The 18,454-nt window shown below is 45.4% G+C and overlaps 1 protein-coding gene across 1 annotated transcript in view; it reads left to right on the plus strand.

Annotated features, from left to right (window-relative positions):
• Nucleotides 1-18,454, plus strand: part of scn1laa (sodium channel, voltage-gated, type I-like, alpha) — a 111,252-nt gene that overhangs the window by 21,829 nt on the left and 70,969 nt on the right. Inside the window, exons 6-8 of the mRNA XM_060930080.1 lie at nt 5,449-5,543; nt 5,776-6,009; nt 17,487-17,550. Of these exons, the coding sequence (XP_060786063.1) occupies nt 5,449-5,543; nt 5,776-6,009; nt 17,487-17,550 (393 nt within the window). The remainder of the gene's footprint in view (nt 1-5,448; nt 5,544-5,775; nt 6,010-17,486; nt 17,551-18,454) is intronic.

Genomic DNA, 18,454 nt, shown 5'->3' on the forward strand with positions numbered 1-18,454 from the left:
TGCAGCAGCCGGAGCAGGTCCGGGAACCAAGGCCTCGACGGCCACTGTGGAGCAACCAGCAGGACTGAATGTGGGCCCTCTCTGATCCTCCAGAGGACCTGAGCTATGAGAGGGAGTGGAGGAAAAGCATACAGCAAGCTTGTTGGCCATTCTTGTGACAGAGCATCCAGGCCCAGACTGCCCCCCTGCCCCGTGAGGGAGTACCATTCCGGGCAGTGTGTTGTCTCTGCTGACGCAAAGAGATCCACTTGTGCAACACTGTACTGCATCCAGATCTGGCTGATGACGTCTGTGTTCAGTCTCCATTCTCCCAGGAGTGGCCCCTTCCTGGAGAGAATGTCGGCCGCTCTGTTCTCTACACTCGGGATGTGCACTGCCCTCAGTGAAGAGAGTCATGGCCATGCCCATGTCAGCAACTCCTCAGCCACCTGGAGGCACTGCCGGGACCTCGTGCCCCCTTGGTGATTCACATGATACACCGCCGAGGTGCTGTCTGTTCTCACAAGAACATGTTGGTCTTGCAACACCGGCAGGAATCTTTGAAGAGTGAGATGGATTGCTTTCAGTTCGAGGACATTTATGTGCTCCAACATCCATGGGGGTTGCCACATGCCCCTCACTGACCGTCCTTCCCAGACAGCTCCCCAGTCTGTCAGGGACGCGTCCATCGAGACGACCTGTCTCCTGTGGGGAAGGGCCCCCAGTGGGACATCTTGGAGCAGGAACTCCCGGTCCCTCCAAGGACGTAGAGCTTGGATGCAAGCCCGAGACACACGCAGCCTCACCTGCCTGTCGTCTTTCAGGTGGAGATAGAAAGCATTGAACCAGCACTGCAGGGGGCGTGTCCTCAGCAGGCCAAGAGGAATTACTGCTGCTGCGGCCATCAAACCCAGCAGCTTCTGGACTCTGTGAGCCGTAACAAGACTGCCCAAGTGGAAATACTTCAGCATTTCGATAAAGCTGTCCACTCTCCGTGGAGTGAGAGATGCAGTCATGCCGACTGAGTCGAGGAAGATGCCAAGGAGTTCCACCTGTTGGCAGGGTTGCAGGTTGCTCTTCTTGTGGTTGACAGTGAAGCCCAAGGATTGGATGTGGGACAGAACTGTGTCTGTGTCGCGCACTACCTGCTCTCGAGAGGGGGTACAGATGAGCCAGTCGTCCAGGTAGGGTAGAATTTTTAGACCTTGAGCCTGGAGGGGGGACAGCATGGCTGACACCATGTGAGTAAAAACCCTTTGGACCAGGGAAAGGCCAAAAGGAAGGACCTGGAACTGGAACACCCTGCCCTGGAAGGCGAAGCACAGGAAGGGCCTGTGTTCTGGGCAGATTGGGATGTGGAAATATGTGTCCTTTAGGTCCAGAGATGTGAACCACTCCCCCTGCCAGATGGACTGCAACACTACTCTTGTGTGGACCATCTTGAAAGGCAGCACCTTGAGATATCGGTTCAAGGGCCTGAGGTCGAGAACAGGCCGATGACTGCCGTCTTTTTTGGGAACAATAAAATACTTGGAGTAGAACCCAGTGAGCTGTACGCTGGGCGGTACTTCTGAGATAGCCCCTTTTAGAAGTAGCTCTTGAACCTCCTTGATGAGTATGGACATCAAAGCTGGGTCTTTTACGGATGTTACCCTGACCCCTGAAAACACAGGGGGTCGCCGTCGAAATTGCAATCGGTAGCCACAAGCCATCGTAGCCACGACCCAAGGGTCTGGCGCAATCCCCTCCCAGGAGGTCCATGACAGCTGGGAAGGACAATCGACGGGCGACTCAAGACTCCTATGCAGGACCGCTGCCGCGGCCTGCACCCCTGCCTGTGCCCCGCTGCAGTCTTCTTCTTCCCCTGGGTCGGGGATTTGGGGCCGTACTTTGGTTGGGTGCACGAAATCGCTAGTCCCGTAGGGCCACCGGGTCATTGCCTGCTGGCAGAGGCCGGGTGGGCTGCCGCAGCCTATACCTACCCATAGGCGCCTAGCTGGCAGTTGAAGCCGACTTACGGCACACATGCTGGACAGCTTCCCTAGATGCTGCAGTGCGTTCAGCACGATCAAGCACCTCCTGGGATCCTGGGTGAAAGACATGCCCAGGCACCGTGGGGAGGCTCAGCAGCTCCTGCTTGATGGCTTCTGGCAGGGAGGTTTGCGCCAGCCAAACCTGTCTGTGGCACAGCACCGCAGAGGCCATAGCATCCCCCACGTCTTGCGTCAGCTGGGAGTGGGAAGAAAGAGCTGCATGCACCAGGGCCCTGGCGTCCTGATCGTCTGGGCTCAGTGTCTTCCATAGAGCCACCAGGGTGATGGCTAGAGCATTACCCATTCGTGCCGCTCATGCCGATGCATTAAAAGAGCGAGTGGCCAGGCAGTCTGTCTTGGCGCACTCCTTATGAGGGCAGTGTGGATTGGGGGATACGCGGGCAAGGTCCAGGGACGTCAATGCAGCCATTGATGGCTCAACTGGTGGCATGTCCCCTAGTCCAGTCTCAACTGGGTAACCAGTTGTTGCCAGCTGGTGGCAGCCTGCATGAAACCAGGGGCATTGTGACGACGTATCCCATGTTGACTTGAGCACTGCTGCATAATCATCCGCCACAGGTATAGGAGGTGGTGGGGTAGTGTAAGAGACGCCCTCTCAAACTCCTCCCAAAGGAGCCGGGGCCGGTGCAGGCACCTGAAGGCCCAGGACCTTGGCAGCGCTCAGCACCCGTGACACCAGGGAGCTGACAGGGGCTTCTTCCATCCCCATGGAGCCATCAGCTGGTTCTGCAGAGCCAGAATGCAGATCTCCCCTGAGGCCGTCCCCATCTGTTGTGTTGTCCATCGCTGTGTGGGGAGCGTAGAAGGATAGCACATCCACATTGCCCCGCCCATCCTCCTCACCATCACTCTCAGGTCTGGATGAGAGGGTACCCCCCTGGCCCGGGGGCAGGGAAGTAGATGACAAGCCCTGTTGACCTTCCAGCCTGTCCATCCTCTGTGACAGAGCCTGGAGAACCGAGAGGATCTGGAGCGACTCCGCATTACCACTTTCCGTCACCGTAGCTGAGGCAGGGCGTTTAGCAGGTCTGGGTGCCTCTCTTTGGGCAGGCCTGTGGGGGGACTCCCGCTGCCGGTCATGTGAATGCTTGTGTTTGTACTTATGCTTATTGGAGAGGGATGGCTGGTCGGGGGAGTGTCGCCTCTCTCTCCGGCTCTTGCGCACATGGCCGCCCACCTGGCTGGCCCAGTGCTGTCTTTCCCCCCTGGAGAGGTCGCAGGCCGCACTGCAGGGGTTGTCCACGTCCTCCAGCACATGGGCGGCTCCAAGGCACATTGGACACTCCCTGTGCCCATCTCTGGAACTCATTGAGGCCCTGCAAATCCTGCAGTAGTGGGAAGCCATCATAGCCACACAGAGGCCTAGGCGATCTGAAGTCTGGAGTCCTCCTCTAGTAGTCCACCAAGGTATTATGGTGGCTCGCACCAGCACGCGAATGCACCTAACGGGCGACATAGGACAATACAAACAAATATAGCGCTAGGTGGCCTTTAACAGCAACCTGACGGGCTCACATGATTTCCGGCTGTGACAACAGCAGTAAAAAACACAGAACATCGGTATTACGGCAGCTCACACCAGCGCGCGAACGCGCTTAGTGGCTCGCACTAAAACCCACGGCTGCGAACAGCGGTATAGGCACACAGTGGTAATAAACTCAGATTACCCAGAAATCTAGCGCATATAACGTAAACAAAAAGGATACCTGAAAAAACAAGCTTACAGCCTACCGGCAAATGCACGTAGCTCAGAAATACACAAACCACAACAATTCTCGGGGACACAAGGCACCCGTACCGTGCAGGTAATGAATTAGTGGAATGTGAAGCAAAGTAATCAGGATTTCTTACCTTACGGGTCTCTTACTTACGGTCTCGTACGAGGCAATCAAGGTGAGAGACTGAACCGGGAGCAATCTCTGCTATTTATAACGCGAGTCGTTCTGCTTCTGGAGGTCATGGACATGACTTTGTTGACATATGGTCTTGGTGATAGGCAGAATGAAGGTGATCATTCCTTTTTTTAGACCGTAGTGACGGCCAGAGCGAGGTCGAAACAGATCTCTTTTTTATTTTTCAAGAATTATTATTATAGCATTTTTCACAAATTGCTACTATCATTTCACCAGTTTGTTTACATTTGAAGTGGAAATGATTTTGTCAGATATTTTTAAAAAAGTTTTTATTTATCGAATGTGCAAAAAATAAAAATGCTCTTTTTCTCAAAATCCAGTGAATGTGTATATATATACGGTATATATATAAAATATTTATTTCTCTCAATCTTGTCATACATGGCTTAGAGCTATCAGCTCTTGTACAGCTTGATTTCGTAGAATAACTGTTCATATATAGTACCAGTCAAAAGTTTGTATACCCCTAAAACTATGAAATAACATATAGAAAATATATGGAATTATGTAGTAAACAAAAAAGTGTTAAAAAACAAAATATGTTTCATATTTTAGATTCTTCAAAGTAGCCACCATTTACCTTGATGACGCTTTACACACTATTGGCATTATCTTAACCAGCTTCATGAGGTAGTCACCTGGAATGCTTTTCAATTAACAAGTGTGCCTTGTCAAAAGTGAATTTGTGTAATTTCTTGCCTTCTTAATGTGTTTAAGATCAAACAGTAAATAATAAAAATACAGTAAATAGCCCTATTCCACAACTATACTAATCCATATTGTGCCAAGAACCACTCAACTAAGTCAAGAGCAACGACATCTATCATTACTTGAAGACATGAAGTGTCTTTTAATTAATAAAAATAAAGAAAATACATTGAATTAGAAGGTGTGTCCAAACCTTTGACTGGTACTGTATATATAATGAAAATGTCAACAGTGATTTTCCTTAATTTGACAATACCTTCTATGCACAAAAAATAATTAGTCTGTAGTGTAGCTAGCTACCAGTAGCTGTAGTAGCTGTAGCTTGTCTAACAATTTTCATATACAGTCTCAGAATAATGAATCATATCTGCTTCTTTCTCAGTGCTTGCTTTGGATAAGCATTGGAGTGTTATTTGAGAAGTTCATCGATTTTGAATAATTCCCTTTCTGCAGTCAACAGCCTTGAGCCAGTCTATAAAAGCATGCTTGATTTGATGGATGTGTTTTAATTACCTTAAAGCTGTGCCAGACATGATCTTATTGATTAATCCTATCATTAAGTAGACACTTATCTGGCCAGAGTGGATCCAATATCTTTTTACTACCAAGCTATGGACAGTCTTCAAAATTTGTACATTCATAGAGAAGATTCATTTATTCCATCTGTAACAGTGTAAACCGAGATAATACCTTCTGTATGTTTAGCTGTTAAGATCTTGGAAAACTTTTGCTGTAACTCGAAATAAGTATTGAAAGCTTCTTTGACCCATTGACCTCTTTCTGCCTTATTTCAGGTATGTGACAGAATTTGCCAAAGGTTTGGGTAATGTCTCTGCTTTGAGATCTTTTAGAGTTGTTCGGGCCCTGAAAACAATATCAGTTATCCCAGGTAAGATCATACTTATAATTGACTGCAGTTTGTTATTATTTCACATTTTGTACATTTTTTTAAAGAAAATGATTGTATTTTTGCAAATATTATGTTATGTGCTTAATTTTATATATTTCTTGTGGAAATGAATACTTTCCCTGATCACATGCAATTATTTTTAAAATGTATGAATTCAGCTCACTGGATAATTCTCTGCATAATAACGTGTTGTGTTATCTGTTGGTCACAGGTCTGAAGACCATTGTAGGAGCTCTGTTCCAGTCAGTAAAGAAACTTTCAGATGTGATGATTCTGACTGTCTTTTGTTTGAGTGTATTTGCACTGATTGGCCTGCAGATTTTCATGGGCAACCTGAGGAATAAATGCATAAGGATACCACCCGGTGGCAGTATAGATGCAATGGGAAATCTGCATACTGATAACTCCACTGAGTTCAACCGCACAAGTTACTATGGTGATAAAAGTGAGTGTTGATGCTGTGGTGGAAAATAAATTATTATTATAGGTCAAGTTAGCAGTTTAAGGCTGTTGTGCTGACAGTTAATTAAACCCCAATAGTACTTTTAATTAATCCATCTACAAAAATGGTGGGATATAATCCATTACAATCCATGCAATCTTAGACATATCACAGTCTGCCTATTTGGGATTTTGTGCTTTTTTTGTAGAACTTATCAGCTCATCATTGCTGAGTAAAATAGAAGAGGGAAAACACAATAAATACACAGCTGGACGAGTTCCCTGTGCTCAGATTGGGAGCCACAAAACTTGCTTTCTTCCTGTTTGAAATGTACTCACTGTGCTGAAGCTAGCAGTGAGATTTTCCTTCAGTATCATCCACTTGTTGCCCTCACCACCCATCAGCCATTAGCATGCATTAGCCAGCTTAGTCCTCAGATCCCTTGAGGTATAGATTAGATTCAGAAGGTGAGAGTTCATGGCTGTCCAGGAGCTAATAATGACTGACAGAAGTGGCACAGGGGAGCGTGTAATTGTTTGTGCAATGGAAGATCTAACATAGTGGTTAATGAGAATATGGTTTGAGAGGGGATTCTGTCAATATTCAGAAGTAGCAGACGTAAGAGATGGTATTAGTGTGGAGAAAAAGAGAACAAATAAGAGGAAAGAAGACAATCATGGTTACTTAGGGGGAGGAAATTTGATCCTCAGTCTAAAGCACTTTATCACAATTCACAGCAAAAGTTTCATGGCAGACTGACACTAATACTAAGAAATGGTTTGACTGGGCCTGATAACATAGCTAAGATGCCACTGACTGTACTATACATCCACATTTATTCAGCTTTTATATTACATTCCTTTCCCAATATTTGCTTAAGTTCTAGGACTATGTAAGTTAATGCACACAGATAAATTAATAAAATATTCATTATATACAGATTATTTATACAGTTTTGAGTCATTTTATAATTTGAGGTACATTCCATATTCATGTCCAGTTATTTTCTTCAAAAACATATTTACCTCTTGATGAAAAGCATGCTATAATATCAGAAACATCTTGTGCATCCTGTGTTTCATTTAGTTTGGGATTTGTCATGACATTCCTAAATTGACAGTTTTTGGAAGGGTGGCACGGTGGTGTAGTGGTTAGTACTGTTGCCTCACAGCAAGAAGGTTCTGGGTTCGAGCCCAGTGGCCGACGGGGACCTTTCTGTGTGGAGTTTGCATGTTCTCCCCGTGTCTGCATGGGTTTCCTCCAGGTGCTCCGGTTTCCCCCCCAGTCCAAAGACATGCAGGTTAGGTTAATTGGTGGCTCTAAATTGACCGTAGGTGTGAATGGTTGTTTGTCTCCATGTGTCAGTCTTGCAATGACCTGGCGACTTGTCCGGGGTGTACCCCGCCTCTCGCCCATAGTCAGCTGGGATAGGCTTCAGCTTGCCTGCGACCCTGCACAGGATAAGTGGTTACAGATAATGGATGAATGGTTTTGGAAGTGTTCCTGAGCCCATGTAACAATTTCCACAACAGAATTGGATCTGTTTTCCATCTAAGGGCCCAAAGATCATCGGCATTCAGTGTTGATTTTCCTCCTTGTCTTTTGTGTACAGAGATTTCTCCAGATTTTCTGAATCTTTTAATGATATTATGTACCACAGATGATGTGATCCCAAAATTCTTTGCAATTTAAATTGAGGAATGTTATTCTTAAATTGTTGCAATATTTGCCCCATGCCATCTTTCACAGAGTGGTGAACTCCCCATCTTTACTTCTGAGAGACTCAGCCTCTCTGGAATGCTCTTATGAAACCCAGTTATGTTACTGATCTGTTGCCAATTGATCTAATTATTATTATATCTATATTTTTACATTACAAAACTTTTTCAGTCTTTTGTTGCCTCTACAGCAGGATGGTCTAGTGGTTAGCACTGTGCCTCACAGCAAGAAGGTTCTGGGTTTGAGCCCAGTGGCTGACAAGGGCCTTTCTGTGTGGAGTTTGCATGTTCTCCCCATGTCTGTGCGGGTTTCCTCTGGGTGCTCCAGTTTCCCCCACAGTCCAAAGACATGTTAGGCTAATTGGTGGCTCTAAATTGACTGTAGGTATGAGTGTGAATGGTTGTTTGTCTCTATGTGTTAGCCCTACAATGACCTGGCGACTTGTCCAGGGTCTACCCTGCCTCTCACTTATAGTCAGCTGGGATAGGCTTCAGCTTGCCTGCGACCCTGTACAGGATAAGCGGCTACAGATGATGGATGAATGGATGTTGGCATCGAATTCAAAATGAGCATATACAGTACAGTCAAGCCGGAAAGTCTGCACACCCCTTTCACCTTCTCCATGTTTTATTACATTACAGCCTTATTCTACAATAGATTGAGTTCAATTTTTGTCACAAAATTCTCCACAAAATAAACAGGATCATGTCAAGGCATAGATTTGGAGAAGGGTACAGGAAAATTGCTGCTGCTTTAAAGGTCCCAAAGAGCACAGTGGCCACCATCATTCGTAAATGGAAGAAGTCTGGAACCACCAAGAATCTTCCTGGACCTGGCCACCCGGCCAAACTGAGTGATCGGGCAAGACGGGCCTTGGCCAGGGAGGTGAGCAGGAACCCGAGGGTCACTCTGACAGGGCTCCAGCGTATCCTTGTGGAGATGGGATAACCTTTCCGAAGATCAACCATCCAGGCAGCACTCCACAAATCAGGCCTTTATGGTAGAGTGGCCAGACGGAAGCCACTCCTTAGTAAAAGGCACATGACAGCCTGCTTGGAGTTTGCCAAAAGGCACCTAGAGGACTCTCAAACCATGAGAAACAAGGTTCTCTGGTCTGATGAAATCAAAATTGAACTTTTTGGCCTGAATACCAAGCATCATGCCTGGAGGAAACCAGGCACCGCTCATCACCTGGCTAATCCCATCCCTACAGTGAAGCATGGCGGTGGCAGCATCATGATGTGGGGATGTTTTTCAACAGCGGGAATGGGGTGACTAGTGCTGATAGAGGGAAAGATGAATGCAGCTAAGTACACTGAGGTCCTTGAAGAAAACCTGCTCCGGAGCGCTCTGGACCTCAGACTGGGGCAAAGGTTTACCTTTCAACATGACAATGACCCGATGCACACAGCCAAGAGAACAAAGGAGTGGCTTCGGAGAAAGTCTGTGAATGTCCTTGAGTGGCCCAGCCAGAGCCCAGACCTGAATCCAATTGAACACCTGTGGAAGGAGCTGAAAACGGCTGTGTACTGATGCTCCTCATCCAACCTGACGGAGCTTGCAAGGATATGCCAAGAGGAATGGGCAAAAATGTCCAGAAACAAGTGCGCCAAGCTCGTAGCTTCTTTCCCAAGACACCTTGAAGCTGTAATTGCTGCCAAAGGTGCATCAACCAAGTATGAGGCTAAAGGTGTGTACAGATATGTAACCCCTAAATAACCTATTTTTGTCAGTAAAATAAAATTGCATATTTTCTGAAGACCTGCTTTCACTTTGTCATTATGGGCTATTTTGTGACAAAAAAATTAACTCAGTCTATTATAGAATAAGTCTATAATGTAATAAAATGTGGAGAAGGTGAAAGGGGTGTGTAGACTTTCCGGCTTGACTGTATGTTTCAAAAAACAATAAGATTTCTCAGTTTCAACATTTGATTTTAATGAAATATAGGATTTGCAAATCATTGCACTGTTTATTATTATTATTATTATTATTATTATTATTATTATTATTATTTTATTTTATTTAAAAAATTTTTTTTTTTACTTTATGTTTTACATAGCATCCCAATTTTTTGGAATTGGGGTTGTATTTCAAAAGGCTAAATACTAATTTTTTATTTTTATTTTCTCATTTAAATAGTTTAACTATATTAATGTTCCAAATGTTCTGTCAACTATGTTCCTTACAGAACTCCCCCCTGTAACCCAAACCCCCTACATCATATGATGTCATTGTCCTCTGTGACAGATATGTTGAACACACTGTGGAGAGTGTCCTCTCATTTTTTTCAATGTTTGATCTATAATTACATTACATTACAGGCATTTCTCAGGTTGATGGGGCTTGTCAACCTTGGCTGGTAGCCCATCTAGGAGAAGGAAAACTCTGATCTCAAACCTCTGCTGCATTGTGGCCATACCCACTAATGGGAAAGGCTTCAGGAGTAAACCCAGAGGAAAAAATCTGGAATCAGAGTCCCTCAGGCAGTTCAGCGTTGTTCACAACCTTGTCCTGGCAACTCCTGCAATGACACTCATGCCAGGATATATTGGCAGCTGCCCCTCCCCTGGATCACATCGGTGGAGTGGAGAGGGGGGACCTGTTGCACGGGAAACAACTTGTTCTCCATATTTCATTGCCCAGGCTTGCGCCCTGGAGAGGACACTCCAGCATTGCTTTGCAGTGTTGACACAATGCGGGGAGCAGCAGTTTACTGGTGATAAGCCTATGTACTCGACTGGCATCAAGTGAGGGGCCACAGGTCGCTCTCAACAGTGGAAGGGATCCTATGATCCCATTGCACAGCTACCATCCACTTCAAGCTGGGCAGTCCCCAGTCAGTTAGGTGCTGCCTCACCACGATCCACTTGCTCCACTGGGTGTGTGGAGCTGAGGGAAAAAACCCAACAGGTGGATTGACAACCTTATATTAGGCAGAACAAAAGGACAGAAAAAACATCCAGCCCTCAGGATGGGCACCTGGAATGTGAGGACCATGACTCCTGGACTCACAGACGACCTGCAAGAAGTTAGTGATGCTCGCAAGACTGCAGTGATCAACAGTGAACTGCACAGACTATGGATGGATATTGTTGCCCTGCAGGAAACAAGACTACCTTCATGTGGGAGCCTCTGAGAGAAGGATTTCACCTTCTATTGGCAGGGAAATGCATCAGATGAGACCAGAGAACATGGCATAGGCTTTGCCATCAGAAACAGCCTTGTTGGGTCAGTCATCCCACCAATGGAGGGAATAGAAAGATTGCTTAAGATCCAACTTCAAACATCAGTGGATCTAGTTAGCCTTGTCAGTGTCTATGTGCCAACTCTAGCCTCCATCAAGGAAATAAAGGACAAGTTCTATGATGAACTCAGCAAACCCATCGATGACATCCCTAATGATGAGCCACTGTTTGTCCTTGAGGATTTCAATGCCAGAGTTGGCAGCAATTACCACAGCTGGCCTTCCTGTCTAGGACAGTTTGGTACAGGAAAGATGAATGAGAATGGGCAGTGACTCCTTGAACTTTGCTGCCAACCCAACCTCTGCATCACTAACACCTTTTTCAACACCAAGCCCCAGCACAAGGTATCATGGAGGCACCCAAGGTCCAGACACTGGCACCAGCTCAACCTTGTCCTGACAAGATGTGTCAGCCTGCGAAACATCAAGCTGACCCGCATCTACCAGAGCGCTGACTGCGACACGGATCACTCTCTTGTGTGCAGCAAGGTGAAGCTACAGCCACAGAGACTTCACCACTCCAAGAAGGAGGGTAGGCCACACATTGACACTACCAAGACTCGCAACCCCACAAAAGTGGAAGAATTTATTCACGCCTTAGAGGAAGCATTACCTGGTCTCCCTGATGCAGACATCAGCAAGTGATGGGAGCACCTGCAGGACACCATTTACAACACTGTGATGTTGACATTTGGGAAGAAGATTATGAAGTCTGCTGACTGGTTGGAAGCACACTCTGTGGAGTTGCTACCTCTGATTGAGGAGAAGAGGTGTGCACTGGCAGCGTAAAAGTTCAACCCCAGTGAGAAGAACTTTCAGTCACTCCAGACAGCTCGGAATAAAATTCAGCAAGCTGCCAGGAGGTGTGCCATTGAATATTGGCTCCATCTTTGTTCCAAGATCCAGACAGCAGCTGACACTGGCAACATCAGAGGGATGTATGACGGGATCAAGTGGGCCATTGGCCCAATGCAGAATAAAACAGCCCTACTCAAGTCATCCACAGGAGAGGTCATCAAGGACCGGACTCAACAGATGGAATGCTGGGTTGAACACTAGTCAGAGTTGTATGCCAGAGAGACCATTGTTACAGAGGCAGCCCTCAATGGCATTGATTCATTGCCTGTTATGGAGGAACTGGATGCTGAACCCACCCTTGAGGAACTCTGTGAAGCACTGGAAGCACTTACGTCTGGCAAAGCACCAGGAAAAGACAGTATTCCTCCAGAAGTCCTCAAGTGTGCCAAGGGCACCCTCACCACAGAACTACATGATCTCCTCTGCCACAGCTGGTGAGAAGGCACGGTGCCTCAAGACATGAGGGATTCAAATATTGTCACCCTATAAAAGAACAAGGGAGACAGGAGCGATTGTAATAACTATCGTGGAATTTTGCTTCTCAGCATCATGGGGAAACTCTTTGCTAAAGTCGTTTTGAAGAGGCTACAGGTCCTTGCTGACAGAGTCTACCCCAAATCTCAATGTGGGTTCAGAGCTGAGCGGTCCACCATCGACATGGTCTTCTCCATCAGGCAACTACAAGAAAAATGCAGAGAACAGAAGAAACCTCTGTATCTGGCCTTCATCGACCTGACCAAGGTGTTTGACCTTGTGAGCAGAAAAGGCCTGTTTGACATCCTGGCCAAGATCAGCTGCCCTCCAACCCTGCCCAGCTTTATTAAGTCCTTCCATGAAGACATAAAGGGGACCATCATCTATGACAACTCCACATCTGAGCCATTTGACATCCGCAGCAATGTGAAGCAGGGTTGTGTGCTTACGTTAATGCTGTTTGGCATCTTTGCAGCCCTGCTCAAGCATGCTTTTGGAACAGCCACAGAAGGCATCTATCTCAAGAGCTGATGGAAACCTCTTCAACCTCTCCAGGCTCAGAGCAAAGACCAAAGTGCAGACCAGGGGCCTCATTTATAAACGATGTGTACGTACAAAAGAATGCGTACGCCACATTCTACACAAGCTTCGGTATTTATAAAAAGTGAACTTGACGGTAAAATGTGCGCACCTCCACGCAAGCTCTGACCCATGGACACAAAAAAGGGAAATGCGGAAAATGCGACCTCAGGAGGTAACGGGGAGAACGACCCGAAATTGGTTCAATAATCGAAGTTTAACACAAACATAACATCGCGCATCAAAGACGTGACTGACTTAACATTTATAATCCTTAATTTTGTGCACTTGTCTGGGTGCGGGTGATTAATGTGTAAATCCTGAAAGTATTTGTAACCATTCTTAGACCATTTCTAAATATTCAACCCTTTACTCATTCAGTTATGTTGTAGGTGACAGTGGGTATCCGCTGAAACGGTGGCTGCTCACGCCATTTATGAACCCCCAAACGCCTGAGGAGACCACTTACAACCTGCGCCACAGCCAGGCGCGCGCTGTTGTGGAGCGCACCATCGGGCTCCTGAAGGGCAGATGGCGTTGTCTGGATGCCATGGGGGGAGCGCTATGTTACAGACCCAAAAAGGTCTGTAGGATTGTTAGGGCCTGTGCTGTGCTGCACAATGTGGCACAGATACAAAATGTGCCTTTGCAAGCTGAAGAGGTCAACCTTGATCTCGACCCTGATCCCTATCCCCAGGCATTCCACCCAAATGCAGGAGCCGTGCACCAGTGCGAGGAAGTGATGCGCTGCTTGTAAATAATTAGGTATGGAAACAAATGATTACTTTTTAAGAAATTCTTTAATGCTGGCATTTAATGCAGACAACTCATTTTTTATTTCTTTTAACTCCCGGGCGACCTCGCGGACGGCATCCACATGTTCCCGCTGCACCTGCAGCACTGCATCTGTTAGGACATGGGCGCTGGTGGCTGGTTTCAGCATGGATGCACATGCATCGGAGGCCGTGGACGTCCTTGGGACCTCCGCTGCCGCAGCCGACACACTGCTGGCCTCACTGGCACACCCAGCAACTGTGAGGGAATTTTTTTGTTAATAAAATACTTTTTCTGGATGAAGACTCATTTCAATTCATTTCACACCCATTTCAAACAAGGTGGCACATGTGCAATGTGAGGTGGTTCCTTGATACACAACCAAAAAAAAAATTACATACCCGAGTCCTCGGTTGGTTCATGTGGCCCAGCATCAGTGTCACCCTCCTCCTCACGCACAACTCCACTCAGGAGGGTTTCCCCTATAATGCCAGCCAGTTTTTGATCCAGTGGGGTGAGCTCCGGCTCCCCCTTCCCCCCGCCCGTTGCACGGACGCTTTGGCGGTGTGCCGCGATCCTCTTCTTGGCGTCCACCTTTATGTCGGACCATTTATTTATTTTTTTTACCTCTGCCATAGTACGGCCTTGTGAAGCTACAGAATTGACCGCATCGGCCACATGCTGCCATTCACACATTTTTTTCACATTTGTAACTCCCGTATTATGGCCTCCAAACAAAACAGCTCGACGCTGCTCCACTTCATCTACTAGCACTTCAACTTCACAGTCGGAGAAGTTGCGCTTCTTTGTCTTTCCTTCTGTTTTGGGCATGTTGTCCACAGATATCAATATTCATTAAGGGCGTTTCGCTGAATATTTATAGGCAATTGTGGGTGTGTCTTGAGGTACGCACAGGTGCCGCAAACTTAGAGTGGATTGTGATTTATAAAGGGAAATTGGCATGGAACGTGCGTGCGCACGGTTTTATAAATCAGAATATTTCTGTGCACACGCACATTCTGAGTTTTGTGCGCACGCCATCTTCTGGCGTAAATCCTGCGCAAAGTTTTATAAATGAGGCCCCAGATGTCTCAGAGACTTTTTGTTTGCTGATGATGCAGCTGTTGCCACCCACTCCCAGCAGGAGCTACAATCTTTGATGTCTCGCTTCACTGATGCCTGCAGAGAATTTGGCCTCACAATCAGCCTGAAGGAGACACAGGTGATGGGTCAAGACATCAAACAGTGACCAGCCACTAGCATTGTTGACTACGAACTGGAAATCATCCATGATTTTGTGTACTTGGGGTCAACAATCTCGGATAGCCTGTCGCTTGAGAACAAGAGCAACAGATGCATTGGAAAAGCAGCCACAACCTTTTCTCGACTGACAAAGAGACTCTGGTCAAATGGCCATCTCACAGAGCACGCCAAAATCCAGGTTTACTCAGCTTGTGTCCTGAGTACCCTCCTCTATGGCAGTGAGACATGGACCCTGCATTCAAAGTAAGAACAGAGGCTGAACTCCTTCCATATGTGCTGTTTGAAACACATCCTGGGCATCACCTGGAAAGTCAGGGTCACCAACAACGCAGTACTGGAGAGGATACATACCACCTCCATGTTCACCCTTCTCAAACAGAGGTGCCTGTGGTGGTTGGGTCATGTCTGTCACATGGAAGATGGCCAGATCCCCAAAGACCTCCTGTTTGGTGAGCTGACATCTGGAAAAAGGCCAACAGGATGGCCCCAGCTACGCTACAAAGACATCTGCAAGCGTGACCTCAAGGCTGCTGCCATTAACACCAGTATCTGGCAGCTGTTTGCCTCAGACAGAAGCACCTGGAAACAGGTGGTGCACAAGGGCCTCTTTGACCATGAGACCACACTGAGGTGCCAAACAGACAACAAGAGGTCCTGCAGAAAGTCTCGCCCCCAAGACACCAGTTCTGCCCCCACTTTTTGTTGCACGAGATGTGGCACAGCCTGCCACTCTTGCATTCATAGCCACAGTAGATGCTACCCGGAAACATCCACTGGCGCACATCCATGATCCCCCAGGATTGACAGCCGCCTACAGGCATTTAGCAGACGCTTTTATCCAGAGTGATGTACAGCATACCCAGAGCAGCCTGGGGACCAGTTGGGGGTTAGGTGCCTTGCTCAAGGGCACTTCAGCCATTCCTGCTAGTCTATGGAATCGAACCAGTGACCTTTTAGTCCCAAAGCTGCTTCTTTAACCATATAATAATACATTGTCAATGAGTATATTAATTTCCTACCAACTATGTTACATATGTTGTTATTGTTTATAAATTTTTAAGGATTTTAATTCAATTATATGTTCAAATTTGATGCTAACCTCTTCAAGAAAATTATGTGTTGTCAGCCAGGTAAGGTCTTCCATTGAAAGTATGGGTAGAAATTGGGAAATTGTCAACTATGTTACCTGTCAACTAAGTTACCCAGTAGTCTACATCATCAGTCATTATTATTACATTGTTATCATTATCAGTCTATCTATGTCACAACGCACATTATTAATATGGGCAGATGCTCTCTTTCTCCCTCAACGCCATTTTTAAAAATCCAATTGTTTTATATAGATGTCAGCAGCTAAGAAACAGCAATGATACAGGGCTCATTGGGATGCTGATCCTGCAAAAATGGCAGCATATTTGGGGAAGCAGAGAGAGACTGTGGGTGGTAGAAATGGGCAACTGGACTTGCTTGAAGATTCTTGAAAACGTTTCACCTCTCGTCCAAAAGGCTTCCTCAGTTCTGGACGAGAGGTGAAACGTTTTCAAGAATCTTCAAGCAAGTCCAGTTGCCCATTTCTACCACCCACAATTTACTATGACCTGGATGATTGAGAATCTTCACAGACAAGCAGAGAGAGACATAAACTGTGACTTTCATTCAACATACATGCACACTAATGTTCCATGATTATTCAGAATATGACAATATTCAGAATTTGATACGGGTCACGTAAACAGCATATTCCATTAGGATATTCCAAATTTGGCCTTATTCCAAATTTAGCATTTTCCGATTAAGACGTGGGACATACCGATATTATTTGGGTTTTAGGAGCATTCTTTGAACATACGTACAGTGCATTCAGAATATACTGTACGTCTCAGTTGGGGGTTTTACGGTAGTTTGCGACACATGGCCTCTTGCCTGTTTATCATCAGATCTGTGGTTTATAAACAAACCAGCTAGTAATCAGAGTATGCACAGCTGCATGTAAACAGGAATACTGTTTTAGTGGAATATTAATTTTCCACTCATTTTTCTATTGAGAAAGACCATTGCTTTTGTACTTTTTTGTTGATATGAAATGTACCCCAAATTATAGAATGACTCATTTGTTTTAAATTAAAAAGTGAGTAACCTGGTTGCCTTAAAATGTTAATTGAAACTCATATAATAAGTTTGCACAGTGCAACTTGATTGCCTCATTGTGCTATTTTACTATATGCGTTTCAATGAACTCAAAATTTTAACACTTTACCCCTTAAAACAGTTGCTACAGCCACCCTTGTATATGTATATACTGTTCACCCTGAGAACATATTTACGAGAAAAAAAAGTCTAAAGACAAGGTTTTGACAAGGTTTTAGACAAGGCATCATATGTCGTTATTATGGGATATACACGGGGTTGACATATGTCGTCATTAAGGGATATACACGGGGTCGTCATATGTCGTCATTAAGGGGTAGGTTACTCACTTTTTAAGTTAAAACAATAAACTATTTTTTACAGTGTTATTGTTCCATGCAGGACGGGACTGAACACTACCTTTCTCTTTTTCCTGTAGATAATTATTATAAACTTGAAGGAAAGAAAGATCCTCTCCTCTGTGGAAATAGCAGTGATGCAGGGTAAGTTAATAATAATAATAATAATAATAATAATAATAATAATAAGGGACAGATCAGTATTGAAACTGGTATCGATACCATGCTCATGTACTCATACTCATCGAAGTTGCCTGATACCAACAGTCAATACCAGGTGATACAATGTGACATAAGGATGGTGTATGTTATCATGCTAGTGAACAAACAACATAAAATTACAACAATTTGGGCATATTTAACAATTAATGATGGCGATCAAAGCAAAGCAGGCTGCAAACTGTGCTTTGTGAAAATATTTAGAGGAGGAGCTACAGCATGATCCTTCACTACAATAAACCTGATTAAACATCTTAAACATAAAACTTAGCACGAGGAGTTCAGGTGCACTAGTGGCACATGACAGCAAACGATGCAGGCTAGGCAAGAAAAAAATATCTACAAAAACCCCATTATATTGTTCTTGATGATATCACTATTGGTTATTAACAACAAGGGATTCTGAGGCAAAGAAACATACTTTTACAGCTGCACAGAAGTGCATTTTCAAAGTAAAGCGCTCCATTGCAACCCTGCTTAATCCAAGCTAACTAATGTAGCTAGCTAATGCACTTAATTTACAATCAGCTAGCTAACATTTTAAACAATAAGCCTTGTAATGTACAGTACTGTGCAAAAGTCAGGCACATATAAAGAAATGCTGTAGACTAAAAATGGCTTAAAAATAATTAAATGAAATGTTTCAACATTAAAAAAGTACTATAAACAGCAGTAAGCCATAATAAATGAAACAACGTCAGTATTTTGTATGAGACGACCCTTTGCTTTAAATAATAGCTGCCTCAGGTACAATGAGTGCAGTTTTATAAGGAAATGAGCTGTAGGTTTTACTGAGCATCTTCCAGAACCAGCCACAGTTCTTCTGGAC

Source organism: Neoarius graeffei, chromosome 9 (genome assembly GCF_027579695.1).
Source record: "Neoarius graeffei isolate fNeoGra1 chromosome 9, fNeoGra1.pri, whole genome shotgun sequence".
Lineage (NCBI taxonomy): Eukaryota > Metazoa > Chordata > Actinopteri > Siluriformes > Ariidae > Neoarius > Neoarius graeffei.